The sequence below is a fragment of the Triturus cristatus genome, chromosome 2_1, assembly GCF_964204655.1.
Source record: "Triturus cristatus chromosome 2_1, aTriCri1.1, whole genome shotgun sequence".
In the NCBI taxonomy this organism is placed as follows: domain Eukaryota; kingdom Metazoa; phylum Chordata; class Amphibia; order Caudata; family Salamandridae; genus Triturus; species Triturus cristatus.
The window spans coordinates 675,507,085-675,527,609 of NC_140581.1; the positions used below are offsets into that span (position 1 = coordinate 675,507,085).

At 42.4% G+C, this 20,525-nt stretch overlaps 3 protein-coding genes across 5 annotated transcripts in view; all 3 read right to left on the bottom strand.

The window, feature by feature from the left end:
* Positions 1 to 20,525, bottom strand: part of NREP (neuronal regeneration related protein) — a 128,952-nt gene that overhangs the window by 16,005 nt on the left and 92,422 nt on the right. For both annotated transcript variants that reach the window (XM_085632593.1, XM_085632594.1), the window contains one exon: positions 19,001 to 19,078. In XM_085632593.1, coding sequence (XP_085488719.1) covers positions 19,001 to 19,078 — 78 coding nt within the window. The remainder of the gene's footprint in view (positions 1 to 19,000; positions 19,079 to 20,525) is intronic.
* LOC146865745 (uncharacterized) lies at positions 714 to 3,891 on the bottom strand. Of its 2 annotated transcripts, XM_085640767.1 has the most exons (4): positions 1,963 to 3,891; positions 1,435 to 1,534; positions 1,257 to 1,340; positions 714 to 1,163 (listed from the first exon to the last, which is right to left on the bottom strand). In XM_085640767.1, the coding sequence occupies exon 1, from the start codon at positions 3,878 to 3,880 to the stop codon at positions 2,858 to 2,860; it is 1,023 nt and encodes a 340-aa protein (XP_085496893.1). In that variant the 5' UTR covers positions 3,881 to 3,891; the 3' UTR covers positions 714 to 1,163; positions 1,257 to 1,340; positions 1,435 to 1,534; positions 1,963 to 2,857. The 2 variants fall into 2 exon arrangements, with proteins under 2 accessions (XP_085496893.1, XP_085496892.1); XM_085640766.1 differs by having other exon boundaries at positions 1,435 to 3,891.
* Positions 3,972 to 9,414, bottom strand: LOC146865746 (uncharacterized). Its single transcript, XM_085640878.1, has 5 exons — positions 7,448 to 9,414; positions 6,920 to 7,019; positions 6,742 to 6,825; positions 4,028 to 6,648; positions 3,972 to 3,980 (listed from the first exon to the last, which is right to left on the bottom strand). Exons 4-5 carry the CDS (start codon positions 5,297 to 5,299, stop codon positions 3,972 to 3,974), a joined length of 1,281 nt encoding a protein of 426 aa, XP_085497004.1. The 5' UTR covers positions 5,300 to 6,648; positions 6,742 to 6,825; positions 6,920 to 7,019; positions 7,448 to 9,414.

Here is a 20,525-nt window from a genome sequence, read left to right on the forward strand (position 1 = left end):
TTCTATCTTGCAGCGCGCCTTACATGAGCTCCAGACGGACATGGCGCACATTAACATCGCCCTGTTTAAAGTTTGGCCTGAGCATGGCAAATATTAAAGAGCAACATAATTTGAAGTTGTGGGTGCCGCCTCGCCCTCCCTGGAGGTAATCTGGCACCCGAGTGGTGCGCTGCAAATGTAACACTCAACCTTTTCCAATCACTTATCACTGGTTAGAAGAGCTGGCAGCACTTTGACGCAGCCACAGGGGGCATGTGCTGCATATACTCTTCCAGCACTATCAATACGTTGTTTCTCCTTGCAAAGTCTCATTTTTCTTGCCTACTCTATTTGCTGTCAGCTTCATTCTAAGCAGATAATTGCACCATGGAGTTTCTCCTCTGTCCGACACCCTCCTTCATTTTACCAGCCGCAAGTTTCCATTTCTTTCTCTGTGGCAGGCTCCGTCTCTCTCCAAGCAGCTAACCATCTTCACTCTCATCTCAGCCAAGTTCACTCTTTGTCCCAAATGTTCGCTCATCATGCCTCTTTGCCAATCTCCCCTCCCTTCTTGCCACCAGCCACGGCTGTACTTCTTCCCTCGTCCTAGGCTTGCTCGTCACCCTAAGCACCCCCAAGGAGCTGCAGGCCAGTAGTCCCTGTGAGACCTGGACCTATTCTCCTGCACCTCCACCATTTGTGGAATAGAAGTGGTCCCAGAGTATACATAAAGATTGATAGAGATCAACAAAAGGAAAAATTGCAACAATTTTAAGACAAAACCATCGTGTTATTTAATCACACTAGGAACAGGCATATAAATGCATAAAGTAAATCACACTATTTACAAATGTGCAGGGTGCCACGGGGAAGGGGAGGGAGTGAAGAATTGGGTAGGGTAGTAGAATAAGTGACTTAAACAAGTTCAAAGCAATGGTACAAATCAATTGTTGGGCACCTTAGTGTCGTGCCAAATATTCAAGAGTCCTTCATTGACAAAATCAAATATTATTGCCAGGAGGCCATATACAAGTGAAAGTTCACAGTGCTCGGCGCACTATTGAGGGTACTGGCATGATGGGATGTCGACGTTTCGACCCCTCTTCAAAGGTAGGTAGGTTAAATCCTTACAGGTGGGGTCTTCCTCAGGACAAAGAGGATGGTGAACCGGGGAAGGTAGGCACCTATGCAAAGATATGGGTGGGAGTTAAAAAAGGAATAGTGCCAAGCGGAAATTCAACTGTAGGACTGGATAATGATATGACTGCCGTAATTACCAGAAAAAGGGAGGACATCAAGTCAGTGACAGCTTGGCATCTGGGCACAGAAGGCTCAAAAAGTCAGGTGGGAGTGAAAGTCACCTAAAAATTAATTTAAAAGCGACAGTAAGGTCAACAATGCAGTTGGTTTTAAAAGCGGGAGGTGGGTGATGACTCCAAATAAATCTAAACTCACGTGTATTTTTTGAAAAAAGGGAGGAATAGAATACTCCATCAAAAGCACACCGCTGTGTAATCGGTATGTAGGGTGAGACGAATCACCGAGGAAACAGCCTCTAAAAACAAATGGAGAAAGCGTTCTATAAATGAGTGAAACAATAGGTGGTCCTACAATAGAGAAATACAGAGCTAACAGGACCAGGTCACCCACATTATCATCCGTATACTAAGATGTCAGAAAGCGGGACTAACAAGTCCAGTCAAATAGCAAAACTGAGAAAATGTATAATTAATGAGTCGAATCCAGCAGGACTAGCTTATACCCAAAAGGTAAACAAAAAGGCGATTAATCGTGTTGTGCCCGAGGACTAATTAACCGGACTGAAGTTTGACCAGAAGCACGTACAGGTGAAAAACCATAGCAATAATGAATAAGGCAAAAAATGACTATGAGTGAAACGGGGGACTAAACATATGGACAGGGACAAAAATCTGGGTCAAATTAATCAAAGTAAACGGAGTGTCTTCCAAATAGTTCCCTTACCTTGAGACGGCGTGCAAGACTGAACTCGCTCGACTCTACCGGCTAACTGAGGACGCGGAGCGGCTCCCAGATAAGGAGAACGCTGGAACCGCGTGACGTTAAACCGGGTGCAGCAGCAGGATGCTGCCAATAACTGGAGAATAGAAGAAAGACCATTCGAGTAGTTCAAATGCGAGGTTAGAAGATAGAAGGTGGGTAAATGAAATCCCGGACAAAAATAGAGTAAATAGGATAATGTCAGATTAAATGTGTTAATGAATATCATTTAATAAAATGCAAGACTGAAAGGGCCTCGTCGGGGCCCGGGGGATCAAACTAATCAACGGATTGGGGTTGAGATGGTGAAATATGCACGTAGGGGATCACGTAAAAGTAATGAGAAAGGATCTCATTGATTTACAAACGATTGTGCACTTTTGGATTGCAAAATTACATATAATAAAGAGCATACAGTAAAACTCGTGATCAATTGAGAAAACACATAAATGAAATGACTGTTATACAATGAATGCATTGGTTCGAAGCGTCTCAAGGTTGAAAAATGACACATTAAACCGGCACAGCATATTAATGAAAAAGGCAACCAATGGTTGTTAAAACAGACATATGAGCTCATATCGGTCAACATTTTCAGATGAGGATGCAAGAGAAATAGAAGGTGATTACATTGAAAAAAGGCGTCAATTGGTCATGTCGATACATGTGAATGGATACAAGCTTGCTGGATATGACAAAGTATGGTTCCGGTGGGAAAAGAACAATCAAAAAATGCATGTGCATAATACGTACATTGGTCAAAAAAGGCTCATGGTCAACATCATACAATGTCTCAGAAATAACGTTAACCACAGGTTAGAAAATGGGCTGGGGAGAACAGAGCAAAAAAGAACCTTGTTCATGAGCTACCGAGGGTAGCTAGTTGGGCATTACTCGGGTCTTGCTCATTTAAACCAGTTAGAATCGTGTCAAAGCGGATCATCATTTTTGACTCTCTAATAAGCAGGATAGAGGATATATTACCTCCCCGAGGTCCCAGTTCTGTCTTTTCCAAAACAATCCATTTCATTTCTTCGGGGTGGTGTCCCAGTTGGTGATAGTGATCGACTAAGGGTGCACCTGTCACATTACATCTGATTCGACTTTGGTGTTGAAGGATTCTGGCCTTGACTTTCTGCTGTGTCTGGCCAATATATAGTCGGTCACATGGACACAGGATCCCATAGATGACGTTGCTAGAATTGCAGTTGGTATGTGATTGTAATGTAATGGTCTGATGCTTGTATTCAAATTTCTTTGATTGCATAGTTGTGGGGCATGCTTTACACGAACCACACTTGAAGTGACCTATGATTGGTGGTAAACTCCAGAGTGACCGAATCGTTGGTTCAACCGGGTCCTCAAGGAAGGAATGCACCACATGGTCCTTAATGCTCATTGCTTTCTTAAAAGAATGCATCGGTGGGTCAGGTTGGTCAATCTCCGTGGATATAATGTTCCAGTGTTTATTGATGATCTTTTTCACTGCATTACTGCGTGTGGAGAATGTTGTAACACATATCATTTTGTTATTTTGACGTGATGTATTGGGATGTTTGGGTGAGAGCAGAGTGTCCCGTGGGTTGTACCATGCCCTCTTCCGGGCCCTCTTAACCAGGCGTTTTGGGTAACCTCTTAGTATTAACCTGGCTGTTAGGTTCTCAGATTCTGTAGTGTAGTCCGATCGTTTCGTGCAGTTCCTGCGGATCCGCAGGAACTGTCCCACTGGGAGATTGTCGCGCAAGCCGCGCGGGTGGTGGCTACTGTATCTCAGTAGCGAATTTCTTTCCGTTGGCTTCCTATATAGGGTAGTAAGAAGTTTATCATCTTCGTGGAAGATTTTTAAATCGAGGAAGGGTATCTCCTGATTGCTGGACTGCATGGTGAACTGAATGTTAGGGTCGCACTGGTTTAGCCATTGGTGGAACAAATTGAGTTGGATAGTCTCACCATTCCAAATCATCAATATATCGTCAATATATCTCTTCCAAGTGTTGACATGTGCCAAAAAGGGATTGTTGGTGAGGACGAACCGCTTCTCAAAGTTATCCATATATAGGATCGCTAGATCTGGAGCGAAGGCAGCCCCCATCGCGACTCCTTTTGTTTGTACATAGTACTTTCCTTGGAAGTAAAAGAAATTCTTTTTCATAGCGATGGTCAAGAGAGCTATGATAAAATCTGTAGGTACCCTTGTTGGTGCTGGTCTTAGATCCAATACTTCCCGCATAACTGCCAGTGCAGGCTCCTGCGGAATGCTGGTGTATAGCGAGACTATGTCACAGGTGACAAGTAACTGCTCACATGGGTTGAAAGGTTGTTGATCAATCATTGCAATAACTTGCATGGTGTCTCGAAGGTATGTTTCTGTTTCTTCTGCCAATGGTTTCAAGAAAATGTCTATGTACTTGCATAGGGGTTCCAAAAGTGATCCGCAGCCAGATACTATAGGGCGACCTGGTGGATGTAGGATATCCTTATGTATCTTGGGTAACGTATAGATGGTAGGTAGTCGTGGATGTTGTTGATTCAGATAGTCGTATTCCAATTTACTTAGAAAACCACAGTTTAAAGCGTCCAGAGTTATTAAATGGATTTCCTCCATCAGGTCCTTCGTTGGATCAGACCTCAACAGAGAGTAACTGACACCGTCTTGTAATTGCCGTAGAATCTCCGATTTGTATGCAGTCGTATCTTGCACCACTATAGCCCCGCCCTTGTCGGCAGACTTGATCACAATATCTTTGTTATTTCGGAGGGTTTGGAGAGCCGCTTTCTCAGACTTACTGGTATTCGGTATGGTGTGTTTGTATGTTGAAAGTAAAGTACCAACATCGTTCAGAACCATGCTCTCGTAAGCCAAAATCCTGCTACTCATAGCATTGGCAGGTGGAAAAAACTTCGATGGAGGCCTTAATCCAGTGACCGACTTGGGTAGACTGTCTTCCTTATTTTTAAAAAAATACCTGAGACGGATCTTACGAAAAAACCCTTGGAGTTCAGTTTTAAGGTTGAATGAGTTCGGATGGGCAGTTGGGACGAAAGACAAGCCCTTGCAAAGTACCGCCTGTTCGTCAGCGTTGAGGTTATATGCAGAGATGTTAACCACCGGACTGTCGCTGGGCTCTACCATCTGTAGACTTTGCGCCTCGTCGATATCTCTCCGTGGTTCTCTTGCTGGAATCGAACTTGTTTCGGGGTTGTCCCTCGGCCTCTGTCCCAGTTGGCGCTCGGTGGATTCTGCTGGCCTCTCGGAGGCCCTCTTGGCCAGTTGCCACCTCGTCCTCGCGGTGGTCTCCATTGGCCTTCCCCTAAAAAAGGGAAATAACCTTGGGGGGGGTACCAGTTGTCTCGGTAGTTATAGTCGTAACTGGGGCCAGGAGTCTCTGGATCACTGTCAGAACTAACCGTAGAATCGGAAAAAGTGGTGTAATTCCTTCTTCCTCTGAAGGCCCCTCGTCCTCTGCCTGTGAAGCGGCCAGAGGTATCCTGTTTGTAATAGTCTTCGTTGAGATAGGGATATGTGTTCTTTTTCTCATAGAACCTGATGTCTTTGGAGAGTTTATCTAATTTTTTATTCTGCGTAGTGGTTTCAAAGTCTTTAAGTGATTTTACGAGATTCTCAAGAGCACTTTTAGCGTTGGTCAAGGTTGAATCCCCTGCAATTTCTTGTTTGAGGGCGGCTATTTCTCTGGTCAAGGCCTGAACCTGTTCAGCCGCAGTTTCTACTCCGAGAACCATCCAATGTCGCGAAGCATTGTTAGCAATGAAACTAAAACCTTCTTTGAATTTTGGTAGATCTACAAAAATAGCAGGTTCATTTCTTATCTGTAGCCCAACTGGTATTATATTTGCCTGTAAATATTTGGTAAGTAAATGGCCATGAAGTTTTGTACGAATTAGTTTCTTTTCCAAGCGTTCGAGTTTAGCTATTTTGTCATTGAGTGTGAAATCAATATTGGGTGTATCGGATGACAGAAAGAGATTCCTGGGGTCCTGTAGCAGCTGGTTAATGTATTCCTCAGTATAGGAGAGGGTTTCACTCTCCACCATTTTATAGAGAGAGGAAGAATTCACAAAGAAAACCTCGCAGGTGTGCACCTGCTCATTAAAGCGTTAGAACTAAGGGCAAACCCAATAATCACTGGGACCTGGGTAACAAACAGTGGAATAGAAGTGGTCCCAGAGTATACATAAAGATTGATAGAGATCAACAAAAGGAAAAATTGCAACAATTTTAAGACAAAACCATCGTGTTATTTAATCACACTAGGAACAGGCATATAAATGCATAAAGTAAATCACACTATTTACAAATGTGCAGGGTGCCACGGGGAAGGGGAGGGAGTGAAGAATTGGGTAGGGTAGTAGAATAAGTGACTTAAACAAGTTCAAAGCAATGGTACAAATCAATTGTTGGGCACCTTAGTGTCGTGCCAAATATTCAAGAGTCCTTCATTGACAAAATCAAATATTATTGCCAGGAGGCCATATACAAGTGAAAGTTCACAGTGCTCGGCGCACTATTGAGGGTACTGGCATGATGGGATGTCGACGTTTCGACCCCTCTTCAAAGGTAGGTAGGTTAAATCCTTACAGGTGGGGTCTTCCTCAGGACAAAGAGGATGGTGAACCGGGGAAGGTAGGCACCTATGCAAAGATATGGGTGGGAGTTAAAAAAGGAATAGTGCCAAGCGGAAATTCAACTGTAGGACTGGATAATGATATGACTGCCGTAATTACCAGAAAAAGGGAGGACATCAAGTCAGTGACAGCTTGGCATCTGGGCACAGAAGGCTCAAAAAGTCAGGTGGGAGTGAAAGTCACCTAAAAATTAATTTAAAAGCGACAGTAAGGTCAACAATGCAGTTGGTTTTAAAAGCGGGAGGTGGGTGATGACTCCAAATAAATCTAAACTCACGTGTATTTTTTGAAAAAAGGGAGGAATAGAATACTCCATCAAAAGCACACCGCTGTGTAATCGGTATGTAGGGTGAGACGAATCACCGAGGAAACAGCCTCTAAAAACAAATGGAGAAAGCGTTCTATAAATGAGTGAAACAATAGGTGGTCCTACAATAGAGAAATACAGAGCTAACAGGACCAGGTCACCCACATTATCATCCGTATACTAAGATGTCAGAAAGCGGGACTAACAAGTCCAGTCAAATAGCAAAACTGAGAAAATGTATAATTAATGAGTCGAATCCAGCAGGACTAGCTTATACCCAAAAGGTAAACAAAAAGGCGATTAATCGTGTTGTGCCCGAGGACTAATTAACCGGACTGAAGTTTGACCAGAAGCACGTACAGGTGAAAAACCATAGCAATAATGAATAAGGCAAAAAATGACTATGAGTGAAACGGGGGACTAAACATATGGACAGGGACAAAAATCTGGGTCAAATTAATCAAAGTAAACGGAGTGTCTTCCAAATAGTTCCCTTACCTTGAGACGGCGTGCAAGACTGAACTCGCTCGACTCTACCGGCTAACTGAGGACGCGGAGCGGCTCCCAGATAAGGAGAACGCTGGAACCGCGTGACGTTAAACCGGGTGCAGCAGCAGGATGCTGCCAATAACTGGAGAATAGAAGAAAGACCATTCGAGTAGTTCAAATGCGAGGTTAGAAGATAGAAGGTGGGTAAATGAAATCCCGGACAAAAATAGAGTAAATAGGATAATGTCAGATTAAATGTGTTAATGAATATCATTTAATAAAATGCAAGACTGAAAGGGCCTCGTCGGGGCCCGGGGGATCAAACTAATCAACGGATTGGGGTTGAGATGGTGAAATATGCACGTAGGGGATCACGTAAAAGTAATGAGAAAGGATCTCATTGATTTACAAACGATTGTGCACTTTTGGATTGCAAAATTACATATAATAAAGAGCATACAGTAAAACTCGTGATCAATTGAGAAAACACATAAATGAAATGACTGTTATACAATGAATGCATTGGTTCGAAGCGTCTCAAGGTTGAAAAATGACACATTAAACCGGCACAGCATATTAATGAAAAAGGCAACCAATGGTTGTTAAAACAGACATATGAGCTCATATCGGTCAACATTTTCAGATGAGGATGCAAGAGAAATAGAAGGTGATTACATTGAAAAAAGGCGTCAATTGGTCATGTCGATACATGTGAATGGATACAAGCTTGCTGGATATGACAAAGTATGGTTCCGGTGGGAAAAGAACAATCAAAAAATGCATGTGCATAATACGTACATTGGTCAAAAAAGGCTCATGGTCAACATCATACAATGTCTCAGAAATAACGTTAACCACAGGTTAGAAAATGGGCTGGGGAGAACAGAGCAAAAAAGAACCTTGTTCATGAGCTACCGAGGGTAGCTAGTTGGGCATTACTCGGGTCTTGCTCATTTAAACCAGTTAGAATCGTGTCAAAGCGGATCATCATTTTTGACTCTCTAATAAGCAGGATAGAGGATATATTACCTCCCCGAGGTCCCAGTTCTGTCTTTTCCAAAACAATCCATTTCATTTCTTCGGGGTGGTGTCCCAGTTGGTGATAGTGATCGACTAAGGGTGCACCTGTCACATTACATCTGATTCGACTTTGGTGTTGAAGGATTCTGGCCTTGACTTTCTGCTGTGTCTGGCCAATATATAGTCGGTCACATGGACACAGGATCCCATAGATGACGTTGCTAGAATTGCAGTTGGTATGTGATTGTAATGTAATGGTCTGATGCTTGTATTCAAATTTCTTTGATTGCATAGTTGTGGGGCATGCTTTACACGAACCACACTTGAAGTGACCTATGATTGGTGGTAAACTCCAGAGTGACCGAATCGTTGGTTCAACCGGGTCCTCAAGGAAGGAATGCACCACATGGTCCTTAATGCTCATTGCTTTCTTAAAAGAATGCATCGGTGGGTCAGGTTGGTCAATCTCCGTGGATATAATGTTCCAGTGTTTATTGATGATCTTTTTCACTGCATTACTGCGTGTGGAGAATGTTGTAACACATATCATTTTGTTATTTTGACGTGATGTATTGGGATGTTTGGGTGAGAGCAGAGTGTCCCGTGGGTTGTACCATGCCCTCTTCCGGGCCCTCTTAACCAGGCGTTTTGGGTAACCTCTTAGTATTAACCTGGCTGTTAGGTTCTCAGATTCTGTAGTGTAGTCCGATCGTTTCGTGCAGTTCCTGCGGATCCGCAGGAACTGTCCCACTGGGAGATTGTCGCGCAAGCCGCGCGGGTGGTGGCTACTGTATCTCAGTAGCGAATTTCTTTCCGTTGGCTTCCTATATAGGGTAGTAAGAAGTTTATCATCTTCGTGGAAGATTTTTAAATCGAGGAAGGGTATCTCCTGATTGCTGGACTGCATGGTGAACTGAATGTTAGGGTCGCACTGGTTTAGCCATTGGTGGAACAAATTGAGTTGGATAGTCTCACCATTCCAAATCATCAATATATCGTCAATATATCTCTTCCAAGTGTTGACATGTGCCAAAAAGGGATTGTTGGTGAGGACGAACCACCATTTGTGGTCACCCCGCCGGTGGGTGCACTGCTCGCCGGTGGTTGCGCCGCGTGTGCAAGTGCTGAAATCAGTAGGCACTAGAAAATACGAGAAAGGATAAGCTGGACAGAATTATGAAGCAAATATTATCTCCCAGTGTATCTGTATAGTGAGAATGGGAAAGAAACAGTTGGAGACATGGGAATCTTGTTTGTGGAGTGGCATCTGGCAGTGGCATCTGTAACCCCTAGATCTGAACTCATACATTCATAACAACGCCACAGCATGTGAGCTGAGCTTTTATCAGCTGCATGGTTCCTTCAATTTCTTTCTGTAGAGGAAGAAATAGTATACTCAGCTTAAATGTAATTAGGTACAGCTTGAGTTTGTTTTCTGGCTAAATGTGGAGCCAGACAGTGAGTCATTAGCAGACCCCAGGGAAACAGAGCAAAACAGTGTCTGTGGTTTTTCTTTTACTTATTTTAAGAAAAGAAAATATGATCTCTAAGTTCACATTATAGCTGTTGCTGTTGGCCACAATGGCTACAAAGGGCACAGATGCACAGCTTTCTTTGGAGTCAATATTGCACAGGTTTCCATTAATGATTGCCCACCTCAAAAGATGACAAATACAATTGCTTTGTTTTGCTGAACTGCTGTTTCTAAAGGATGGCATATGATGATTTATTTCTGAACTAAAAGTAATCTACCAATCAGTGGCGACTCATCCATTAGGGGGCTTTGGCACTGCCCCGCCCCCCTGTTTTTTTCTTGCTCTCACTCTGAGGGTCTACTCTGACACTGTGCATCCCACCTTCGGGCTCTCACAGTGACTGTAGGAAACAAGATACACAAACTGTACATGTCTTGACATGCGAGAAGAACTTGTTCAAGTCATTATACACAGTTTATGTATGTAGCGCACTCAGCAGAGGCGGGCCTTCAAGCAGTCCTTACTGCACTCAAACAGAGCGCTACCTCTCGGTGACCTAAGCCAGCACAGAGTCAAACAAGGCCCACACTGCCAATCAAAATTTACATGCATTTCCAGGCCTCGCAGTGCAAGGACTTCAACTGCAAGGACTGAAGCAGGACACCTTCTGGTGGCGGAGGGTAAATAAGATTTTTTTTAAAGACTGTAAAATGCTGTGTTGGTGTGGGTGGGAGCGTGTATGTTTGTGCATGAGAACATGAGAGAGGTAGAGTTAGTGTGTGCATGCATGAATAGATGCATGAGCACGTGTGCGTGGTATGTGTGTATGCATGTGGGCGCAGATATATAATAAGCCTCAACACTCTCAACGATAACCAGCTGCTACTGCTAACATAACCTGTGCCATCTTCATAACCATAGGTTAGAAGGCAGAAGAGGAACTACAGGTTGCAATCCATGCAGAACTTCATCACCAGTTCCATCGAGTCATGTGAAGGTTCCCGTCATTAGGACCAGCAGGATAGGTAAAGTGTGCAGGCTCAGAGGGTTCCAAGAGTTGTTCAAGTAAGCTGCACAGGTAAAACAGATATTTATGCTCCACAGTGCCGCTGGCATATTAATACAGTGATTGTGCCCTCATTGTTAGCTCGCGATCACAAATGGTCACTAATGTCCAGCAAGAAGTAGTTAAAATCAAATATTTTTGCCTCCCTATAAACAGAGTTCGAACTTAGATGTCTGACTAACTTATTGCATTTCAGAGCACATTCGGTGCACAGCTAGTACATAACGGGTGAAACAGTAGCATAGAAAACCATTAAATTAAAAACATGTATACACAGGCACCAAGTCAATCAGGAGTAGAGAAGAGGCTGTGGTCATAGACAATGGACTGCAGACACTTGTGAATGATGCCCAGATTTGGGACCTGTACAATATCAAAAATCACCCCTCTCTAATTGATAACAGCGCATCCACTCAACAACTAGGCAGCCTTTCACCTGCTTGCCCACGGCCGTAAATGAGTGGCCAGAGCATCTTCTGAAGGATGGTGGCTTCCTCTGTCTGGCTGCTCTTCTCAATTTTAAATGTAGCGCTGTACTTTTACCACCTTTAAAAAGATGTCAGTCTGCAAGGGTTGGCCTAATCTCATATACTTTAAAAAAAAAAAATCTATATAAAGCCTGTGCATGATACCGCTGACCAGCTGAAATTACATTACAATACTGCAACAGACAGCAATAATTCTGTCTGTATGTATGTATATATATGATATTTCTATAGCGCGATCCTAGCCACAAAGCCATGTGGTGCTGCTCACGGTCAAAGACAAGCATAAAGTCAATGGGTAATAGGAGTGGAAGCTGGCTTATGGATGGTTAATGCGCTGTGATGCAGTGTTATTTAAAAAGGCGAAACTTCAGCTTTTACCCAAATTGAAGCAATGTTGGGTGGTCCTGAAGGATAAAAGTATGTTATTTTAGATCCTGGGTGCACAAATGGAAAAGGACTGCTGTCTTGTTTATTTTCTTTTTCACACTTTTTAGTTAGCCATCTAATGGAGTTCTGGCAGCTGATGAGCTTGTCTACAACACATGCTGGTGGTGCTGGCTTTGTAAATGCTGCAGCAGGTTTTGAAGATGGTGCAGTTTGGCAAGAGGAACCAAAGGTGTTTCATCAGGATAAGGTTATGAGATCATATTTCTTCAGGCCCTGGATGAGACGTGCTGTGGCATGTTGGACGTCCCTCTGGGGAGCAAATGTGAAGCCTGGGATGCTATGGACTTGGGCATTATCAACATCCAGATGCAAGAGTATGAGGGTTGCTCTCGCAGAAGTTCTGAAGTCACTTTCTGGAAGAAATGGTTTGGATTTGTTTAGAAGAGAGTGCTGGGACCAGGCCCTCTGTTATTTTGGCAACGTGTGATGGTGAGGTAGGAGAACAGGTTGAACTCATGTGACTAGTCATTTGGTGGAAGTTAGGGTTTGAAGTGGTATAGTTTCATATCAATAAGCCTGGTTTGTTTCGTTTCCGTGGCAATAACAGGAACTCTGTCTTGGTTGGGTGGGCTGAGCTTCAGGTAGGTGTTGGACATTCGGCAACATAAAAACATCAAGTCAAAATCAAGAATGTTTTAATAGGAAATGTTCCTGAACAGCTGTAGTTGAATCGAGAGGAATACGTTCAAACTTGCTGCTACGTATATCACCAAAGTGCATCTAAAGCAATCTATACTTCAGAATGTTCACTACCTAGCTAATAGTACTGCAACCTAGATCAACATCATTACTGCTAACCACAAGATCTGGTTAGAAAAGCCCATTTTACATCAAATAAATGCATGGATTTTTATTTACACTTTCACCAGTCTTCCATGAATATTTAAATTTCCTCCCTAACATTTCTGATGCTCAACATCCGGTGATTCTGGGCAAATCTCTTAATCTTCCTGGGCCTAACAAAAATGAATGTGTTCTTGTGTAACACAACTGGTGCTCATGTAAAGCACCCTGATATCTGATACCTTTGGGCCAAGTTCGCGCTATATAAAACTCCGGAAAAAAAGAGGGCTGAGGCGATAAGCTGGACTTCAAAGGCAGGTGAACCAAGGTCACAGGGCCCAGGCCAGTCCCCACTTACTTGATCCCCAGCCAGATGGGAGCCCCCCTAGTAAGATTAAGAGAGGGGCTGGAAGGGGAGTGTACTCAGATGGTAACCACACCTTTGGGTTGAGTTACACAGATACACACAGCAAGGAGAGATTTTCTCCATTTGGATTTTTGGGAAAACAGTGCATTCTGGATAAAAAATATGCCACACTTCACAGGAAGTGGTAATAGCAGAGGGAGGTAACTTTACACCTATTGGTTGGGGTGTCCTCCCCTCTTGCTTGCTCACAATGGAAAATAAATATGGGAGAGCCACAGGAGCTCCTCAGAACACTGCCTGAAACAACAGTAGAGGAAGGACTGCCCTACTGGATCCTTGAACTGCACCACAGAAGGCTTTCACTGAAAAAGACTGCTCTTGCTGCACTCCCAAGGCTCCACTAAGAAAGGACTGTGCCCGACTCAAAGGAAAAGGAGTGAACTCCATGATCAGCAACAGGAACAACAAAGCTGGAAGAAGTCACCTGCCCAGCCAAAGAGAGTGGCAACTGGATTTTTCCTGGACTGTGCAAGTGCTTGAGGGGAATTGAGTCATGGCCCCCAAGGTGGCAACCCAAAGTCTCTGAACCCTTGGACTAAGCTAGTGGACACTTATTTTCCCCAAAGGAACCATGACATTTCAAGATTCCAAAATTTGGAAACGTGCTGCAAAGTTTTGCACAAAAGCTCCAGGAGGAGACCGGCTCGACATCGAGAATCAAACTGCTGTTGTCGACTCGCGAATCAGCCTGACCGTGCTGGTTTACCCCGCTGAATGCTCTGGAGCTCCTCACCGTTGAGGACAAAGACTTCCAGGGGCTCACCAAGGCATTGTGTGGCTGCAGGCTGTCATTGTTGAATTGAACTTTTGATTCGAGAAGCCAGAGGACCCGTCGACGAGAGAAAAGCTCCAAGCAAAAGACCGAAGGTAATCTTTTGACTGGGACCTAGTCTCAACCTATCCGGCAAGAGCTCCATCATGGTATGCCTAAAACGTTGACTTTTTCCTTGTCCAAGGGTGGAACAAGGATTCATTTATTGAGACTTCACTAGGCCTATTAGTGATTGTGGTATTATTACTAGCTGAAGGTGAATACCTCCACCTATTAATAATCCACTTTCCTACACCCTCCAAGCATGATAGTGCCTGGGTATCCTGGTTGGATGTGATGTAACCCCCCTCTGCAAAACTTCAACTCACACCCCCCCATATCACTGGCCACATACTAGACCCTTTGGAATTTCCAAATTTTACTCACCTGTCATGAAACAGACAGGCTGACTGAGTAGCGGACATTATGTCATTATATCTGCATAAATACTGTATGGAAATTTGGATGATCTGTATCAAACTTACTATATGTTCTATTAGAGCATTAATAATGCTTACATGTATGCCATGTTTATTTGTTAAATAATAATAAAACAATGTTTGGGGGGGGAAAGCCAAAGCTCTGTCTGTAATACTCATTTGAAAATCTTCAACGGTTCCTTAGTGCCATGCATGATTTCTAATGGAAAATAAGTCAACAACATTTCATCCTTTAATAATAAAATTATCTTTGAACACTACCTAGAACCATGCCAATTTCCACCCCATTTCCTTATTACCTTAACCAGCAACTTTTAGAACAAGTGTCAGGAAAACATTTTAACACTCTGTAGAAAGCCATCCTCTTTTAGATTCTAATCAGGAAGGTTTTTTACCACGTGTTGACACATAATTAGTAGCAAAATTGGCCCTGGATGAGTTGAACATAATAGTGGATGGCAACAATGTTGGGTCTGATTTGATTACATCTTTCTCCTGCCTTCAAAATAGTCAACCACCAAATTCAATTGGACTGTCTCACAATTCTACACCAAGAAGGATAGGCAGCTAGTTACTTACTGTAACTAGCTGCCAATCCTTGATGTAGAATTGAGACGATCCAATTGAATTTGGTGGTTGACTATTTTGAAGGCAGCAGACAGAAACCTTTCTGACTGAAATAAATCAAGCTTTTCAGCTAGACTGCTGTTCATCGGGGTTTTGTCCTGTGCCAAGGGGGACCCCCAAGTCCTGTCCCTGTTCCAGCTGTTGTCTAATTTTCATATATCTCCTCTTTCTCGCCAGCTATATTAAGACATGATCTTCTTCATGTAAGCATATGATACTCAATGACTTCTGGATGTATGGATGAAAGAAATCATTTTTGGTGATGCCTCTCCCAGATATATAGAATTAAATGTTTTCTTGGATGACCAAACATGGCTTAGTGTTAAATCTCTCTAAAGCAGCGCTCTTGCTGCTTCATGATAAACTGAATTCCAGGAATACCAACTTATGACTGTCTTCAATGGTTGCCTGCACAGTCCCTGCTGAAATTGCCTGTACTTTGATTGGTGCAGTATCAACATATTTGTATCTGTGTTCCTTGTGATTGATTTGACCTTTTTGTGTATTTCCCATAAGATATTGATTCTGGGTCTCCGGACCAGGAATTACCTGGTCCACTGTTTGCAGACCTAATAACTCTCGGCCTGGAAACATTGAGAAAATCATAGTTTCCTGGTGTGATATGGCCTAAATAGCTCTAACAGGCAGTGCCTTATACTGAATCCAAAAGACAGAGCAGCTCCTTTCCTTAATTTGGATTGTGTTTTCATCACTGGGATAATCATGATTCTTGCAACCATTTATTTGGCCACAGAAACAATGCGGATAATTGTCTCCCAGTTGATTACTGTCATAAAGATCTACATGTGAAAGGAAAAAAATACTTTTCCAGCTCTTTCTTCAGTAACTTAATGCAATACATGAATGTCTCTTCAGTATAAGCGTCTTATAGTTGCTAGCACTTACACTCACAAATCCTTTTGTCCGTCCATGAATGGACAATCCGGACTGACCTGGTCTAAATGCAGCCATTTGAGCAAACACCACAAAAAGAACTGTACAGCACCCAATATGTAAGGCGTTTCTTTAGGTATTTACGGTGTGTTCCTTAGGAACAATCTAGAACCAAACTGTGGTTGAGGTTAAGTGTTTAAATAAAGTAACAGCCAATTGTCCGGTCCTAATGACAGAAAATATACCATGCAGCAAAACTAATGGAGGTGAGAACTCAACCCTCAGCAATACCAAGTGATATTTATCCGAGGTCCAGACGCAGCTCCTATGAGATCTATTAAACAATACCCCAGCCTCCTAAATGAGGAAGGGAGCAGGTGTGCTGGCCATTTACAGAACACGCATATACACAACAGTACTAGCTTTTAGGATAGGTTAGGTTTCCATTGCTTGGCTGGGATATTACATAGGTCTTAAAGATCAAATCTTTCCACCACTGTTATGATGTTGCAAAGGAATGACAAATTAAAATCACAAATTCATCAAAATCACAGCTCTAGCCTATTTTAGCACCTACCATGACCAAACAGAGACCGGTCCTTGCAAAACGTGCACCACAAATACTTGTGGTGCAGGTTTTTGACCATAGGATATTAAAAAGCACAATGAGTAGCAACAATCTACTGGTACAAGGGAACATGAGATCATCCAAATGTAGTTTGGAAGCATTGACTGGTCAGTAGGGAATGGTCTACCTTGACTAAACTTTACCTTCACACCAGAGCTTTGGTTGCTAATATTTCACATACTTCTGAGGATAGCTGTTTGAAAATTGCAGCAATCAGCAGGATCTTTGTGGTATAGAGAAGAGTGGAGACAGAGTTACAAGTTTACAATCTATTGGTACATAGGAACCGAAGATCCTCTGAATATACTTTGAAAATATGGATCGGTCAGTATGAACTGGTCTACTTGGACTGAGCTTTACTTTTAGTCGACAGATTGTTTGAAACTATTTCTGATACGTCTAAGGATAGCTGTTTGGAAACTGCAGTGCACTCGCACCCTCTTGTTGGTAAATAGAGGATGGGAAACAGAGTTATAGCTTGATTAAATGTTCAATTTGTGGCCTGTCCCTCAAACTTTCTAACAAATCCACCTCCTATCAAAGAATAACAATGGGAAATGCAAGCTGCCCACGTCAGAGAGACCAAAGGGTTCGTATTTTAGGGCGCATTCTAAGTAATCTAGGTATTTGGACAAATACCTAGAAAAAATAATGTATGGACAAAATATTGTGTCAAGAATGTCAAGGACAAAAATATTGGGAAGGTAAGTTTCTATGGCTATGGGTAAGCAAGTTTTACTATACTTTACTCCACATCTATGCCCCTTGATGATTTATATATCATCAAAGTATGTGGTTGTGGAGTTAAGAATAGAAAACGTATACTTGCCTATGTGCCCTTACCATCTCGATATTTTGATCCTCAATATATTTGACACAATATTCTGTCCACATGATATTTTTGTCAACAATATTCTAACAGACATTGGTAATCCAATATCCTGGTCTAGGTAATGTACTAAAAGTCACGGAGAGTTATATGAGATGCTTCCTGTGTGGGATGCTTAAATTAGGTTGGTTGTATAAAAGAAGAATTTTTACAATATTAGGAGTGGCTATGGGGCTCTGTGAATGGTAGGCGATGCTAGGTTTGCTACAAGGGGTTTGTGAGTCTGTTTTCAGCTCAAAAGGTGATTGGAGTCACTTCTTCCCTGTGGCATTGCCTGCCTTGGAGACGGCTGGAGTCACCAGGGTGAGGACTGGGGCTTTATTGTTCTGTGGAAGTTCGAACGTTGAGAGTCAATAATTCAACAACATCCCCTAAAATCTTGAATGGGTGCAGAAAAATAAACAAGCCAATTGAAGGAGACAATTCAGAACAACCATACTGGGAGAGCAAAATAATTACAAATGGCAATAGACTGCGGTGCTAAAAGATCCGACCATGCAGCAGTGTGGCACTTTATAAACTATTAAACTGCTTCATATGCATATGCCAGGAAAAAGAGCAATGAGTTTTGTGTTGACAAACACAGTGGCTAAGATATAAGGGTCTTTTACACCCAGAGCGAATGAGAGTTTTTGTTTATTTTACCATTGCAAGCACTCCTAATCAACTAACATCTAAACCATGAAGAGTGCAATGGCACAAAAATCATTTACTCCCTATCCTAGGGCTCTCCAAACATCCTACAGGAGTCTCTTTAAAGAGAATATAGGAGACACATCACTGGTCATTTGATGACATGCTTCATCATGGGTTCCTCCTCTCATCAGGGTAGATAGGGAAGTACCACCCTGATGGGCTCACCCAAACAGAATTCTGGAGCACAAGATAAATTGGCCTTTCTGGAAAATGCAGGGTTCCAGTTAAAGATGGCTATGGATAAACCGTATATATCGGTTTATTCCACGGGCATCTGTGCCATTGTTAAAAGAAATCCAACGCCAGATGCATCTTAGAACTTTCTGGTTTCAACATCCGAAATTGATGCCTATGTGTTTCAGCCAAAATCGACAAGTCCTTGCAGGTCACTCTGCTTTCTTCAGGGCTAGAATTCCCTGCCTATCTCCCCCTTTTACTAAAGGAATCTACATTAATTAGGAGGCATAAGGCTCTCCTGTCTCTTCAGTTACTTAGGCACCGTAAACAGGTTCCTAGGCCAGCATCATCAGCTAAGAGGAAGCGGGAATTTTCCTGTAGTCACACTTACATCAAGGGTACAATGACTCATTGCAACCTAAGGTACCTCTCTTCTGCCGCACTGAATAAGATAGAAGGGGATTACTAAGGGCATTTTAATCTATTAAATGGGAAAAATTAGGTTTAGGAAGAGGATGTGGTAGTTGGGTCATTCAGGGGTTTATAGTGAGTGTATTGCCACTGTGAATTCTGCCATGTTCTGGTACTCCATTGTGGTGTAGGGGCACAATCTCTGTCTGAGGACCTACTAATAACTGTCAGACAAATCTATATCTGGACAGCTCATAGACTGTTGTTAGAAAAAGTTATTTACCTGGGGAAATCTTCCATCTCTTTGGCTGGTTACGTACGGCTCTTGGTTTCCCCACATGTTTAACACTGGTTGATAGACCTGTAGGTTTAAAAAACACACACATATCAGCTCAAAAGCCTCTAAGATTAATATCATATCAAATGACTAAGAAATTGTAAAAGATTTCAAAGCCAAGTCTTCCAAAGCATTTCATGAATATTCAAAATTCAGATATTATATGTGACACAACAGCCCACCGAAGAGACTTGTTTTGCAACAAGGTTAAATATTAAACTCTAAGGTTTGCAGGGCTTAAAACAGTGATACACTGTTATTAGCTTACAACCCGCACTTCATTGTTTTTATGTAATCTTTTACATTTAGTAGATACATGTCAGAAGAAATACAAGTACACAGGACGGACTTAAAGGAGTGGAAACATTTAAAATAGTTAAATCAAAAATAAAAGAACGCATGCACACACAAGATACAACCCTAGTAAGATTGTCTTTCTCCGTTAAGTTCAACTGTTATGACTTTTTCAATCCCGACCAAATATGTGAATGTAGCAGATTTAAAACACATGAACATCTTGCAGGGGTGGGCATGTCAAGGTTAAATAATATGCCGTTACGTACTACTTAGGATGCCCGTAACATCTTCTAAATGCACTTTGTGTGCAAAGACAATGTAAAAATTGTAATAAACAATAGTTATGTTCAGATATATAAATGTTTCCCAAAAGTGTATATGCATACTGCGATAAAGCACATTATGTTATTTTATAATTCCCGAAAGGAATTTGTGTACACCTAAATTGCACTTTACATATGAACATTTTAGGACACACACACACATATTTGCCCCTGGGCAAAAATTGGCTTCTTTGCTGGCAAGGAGTATAGCATGGGCAGGGCCAGGCTAATTCACAGCAGGATGCAATAAACCCTGCACTATTCTCAGGCCGCCTTTCGCTTGAGCAAGTTCTGGGCTTGTGCAGTGTTCCCACAGAGGAAAACCCATCTACATTGTTTAATCAAGTACAACAAATTGTGCATTACATGAACTGTGCTTTACAAGATAACACCTAACCCTAAATAAGGTTCAAGGAAGGGCTCCTGACCATGTCAATTAACAACATGGTTGGAGGGCATTGGTAACACAAACAGACCTCTATCCTTTGCATCTACCAACAAAGATAATGGAAGTCAATGAGCACTAAGGTGATGGGCGTAAGACAACGGCTTTAATATACATGGAGAGCTGGCATACAATACCTTTACTAGCACACTAGCTCGGATACCTTGACAGGATATTGGGGACGGGGTACTAGAAATTCCCTGGATGATGAGACTGGATTATCATGATTGTTCACTAGGTAAAGTGGTTACAAAATCTCAGGGTAGCCTAAATCAATACATTACCAAATATAGACATGCAGTCATCTTAGTGCTCTGCCATGTTCACAAAACTCCTTGTTCATCAGAACAATGCCTAGCGGCAACTGAGACTTCCCAGTGAGATGCTGTTCATGCTGACGGGTAAG

Excerpts from the sequence above, each read along its gene's own strand:
- LOC146865746 (XM_085640878.1), bottom strand. The coding sequence starts at position 5,299 with ATGGAGACCACCGCGAGGACGAGGTGGCAACTGGCCAAGAGGGCCTCC.
- LOC146865745 (XM_085640767.1), bottom strand. The coding sequence starts at position 3,880 with ATGCAGTCCAGCAATCAGGAGATACCCTTCCTCGATTTAAAAATCTTC.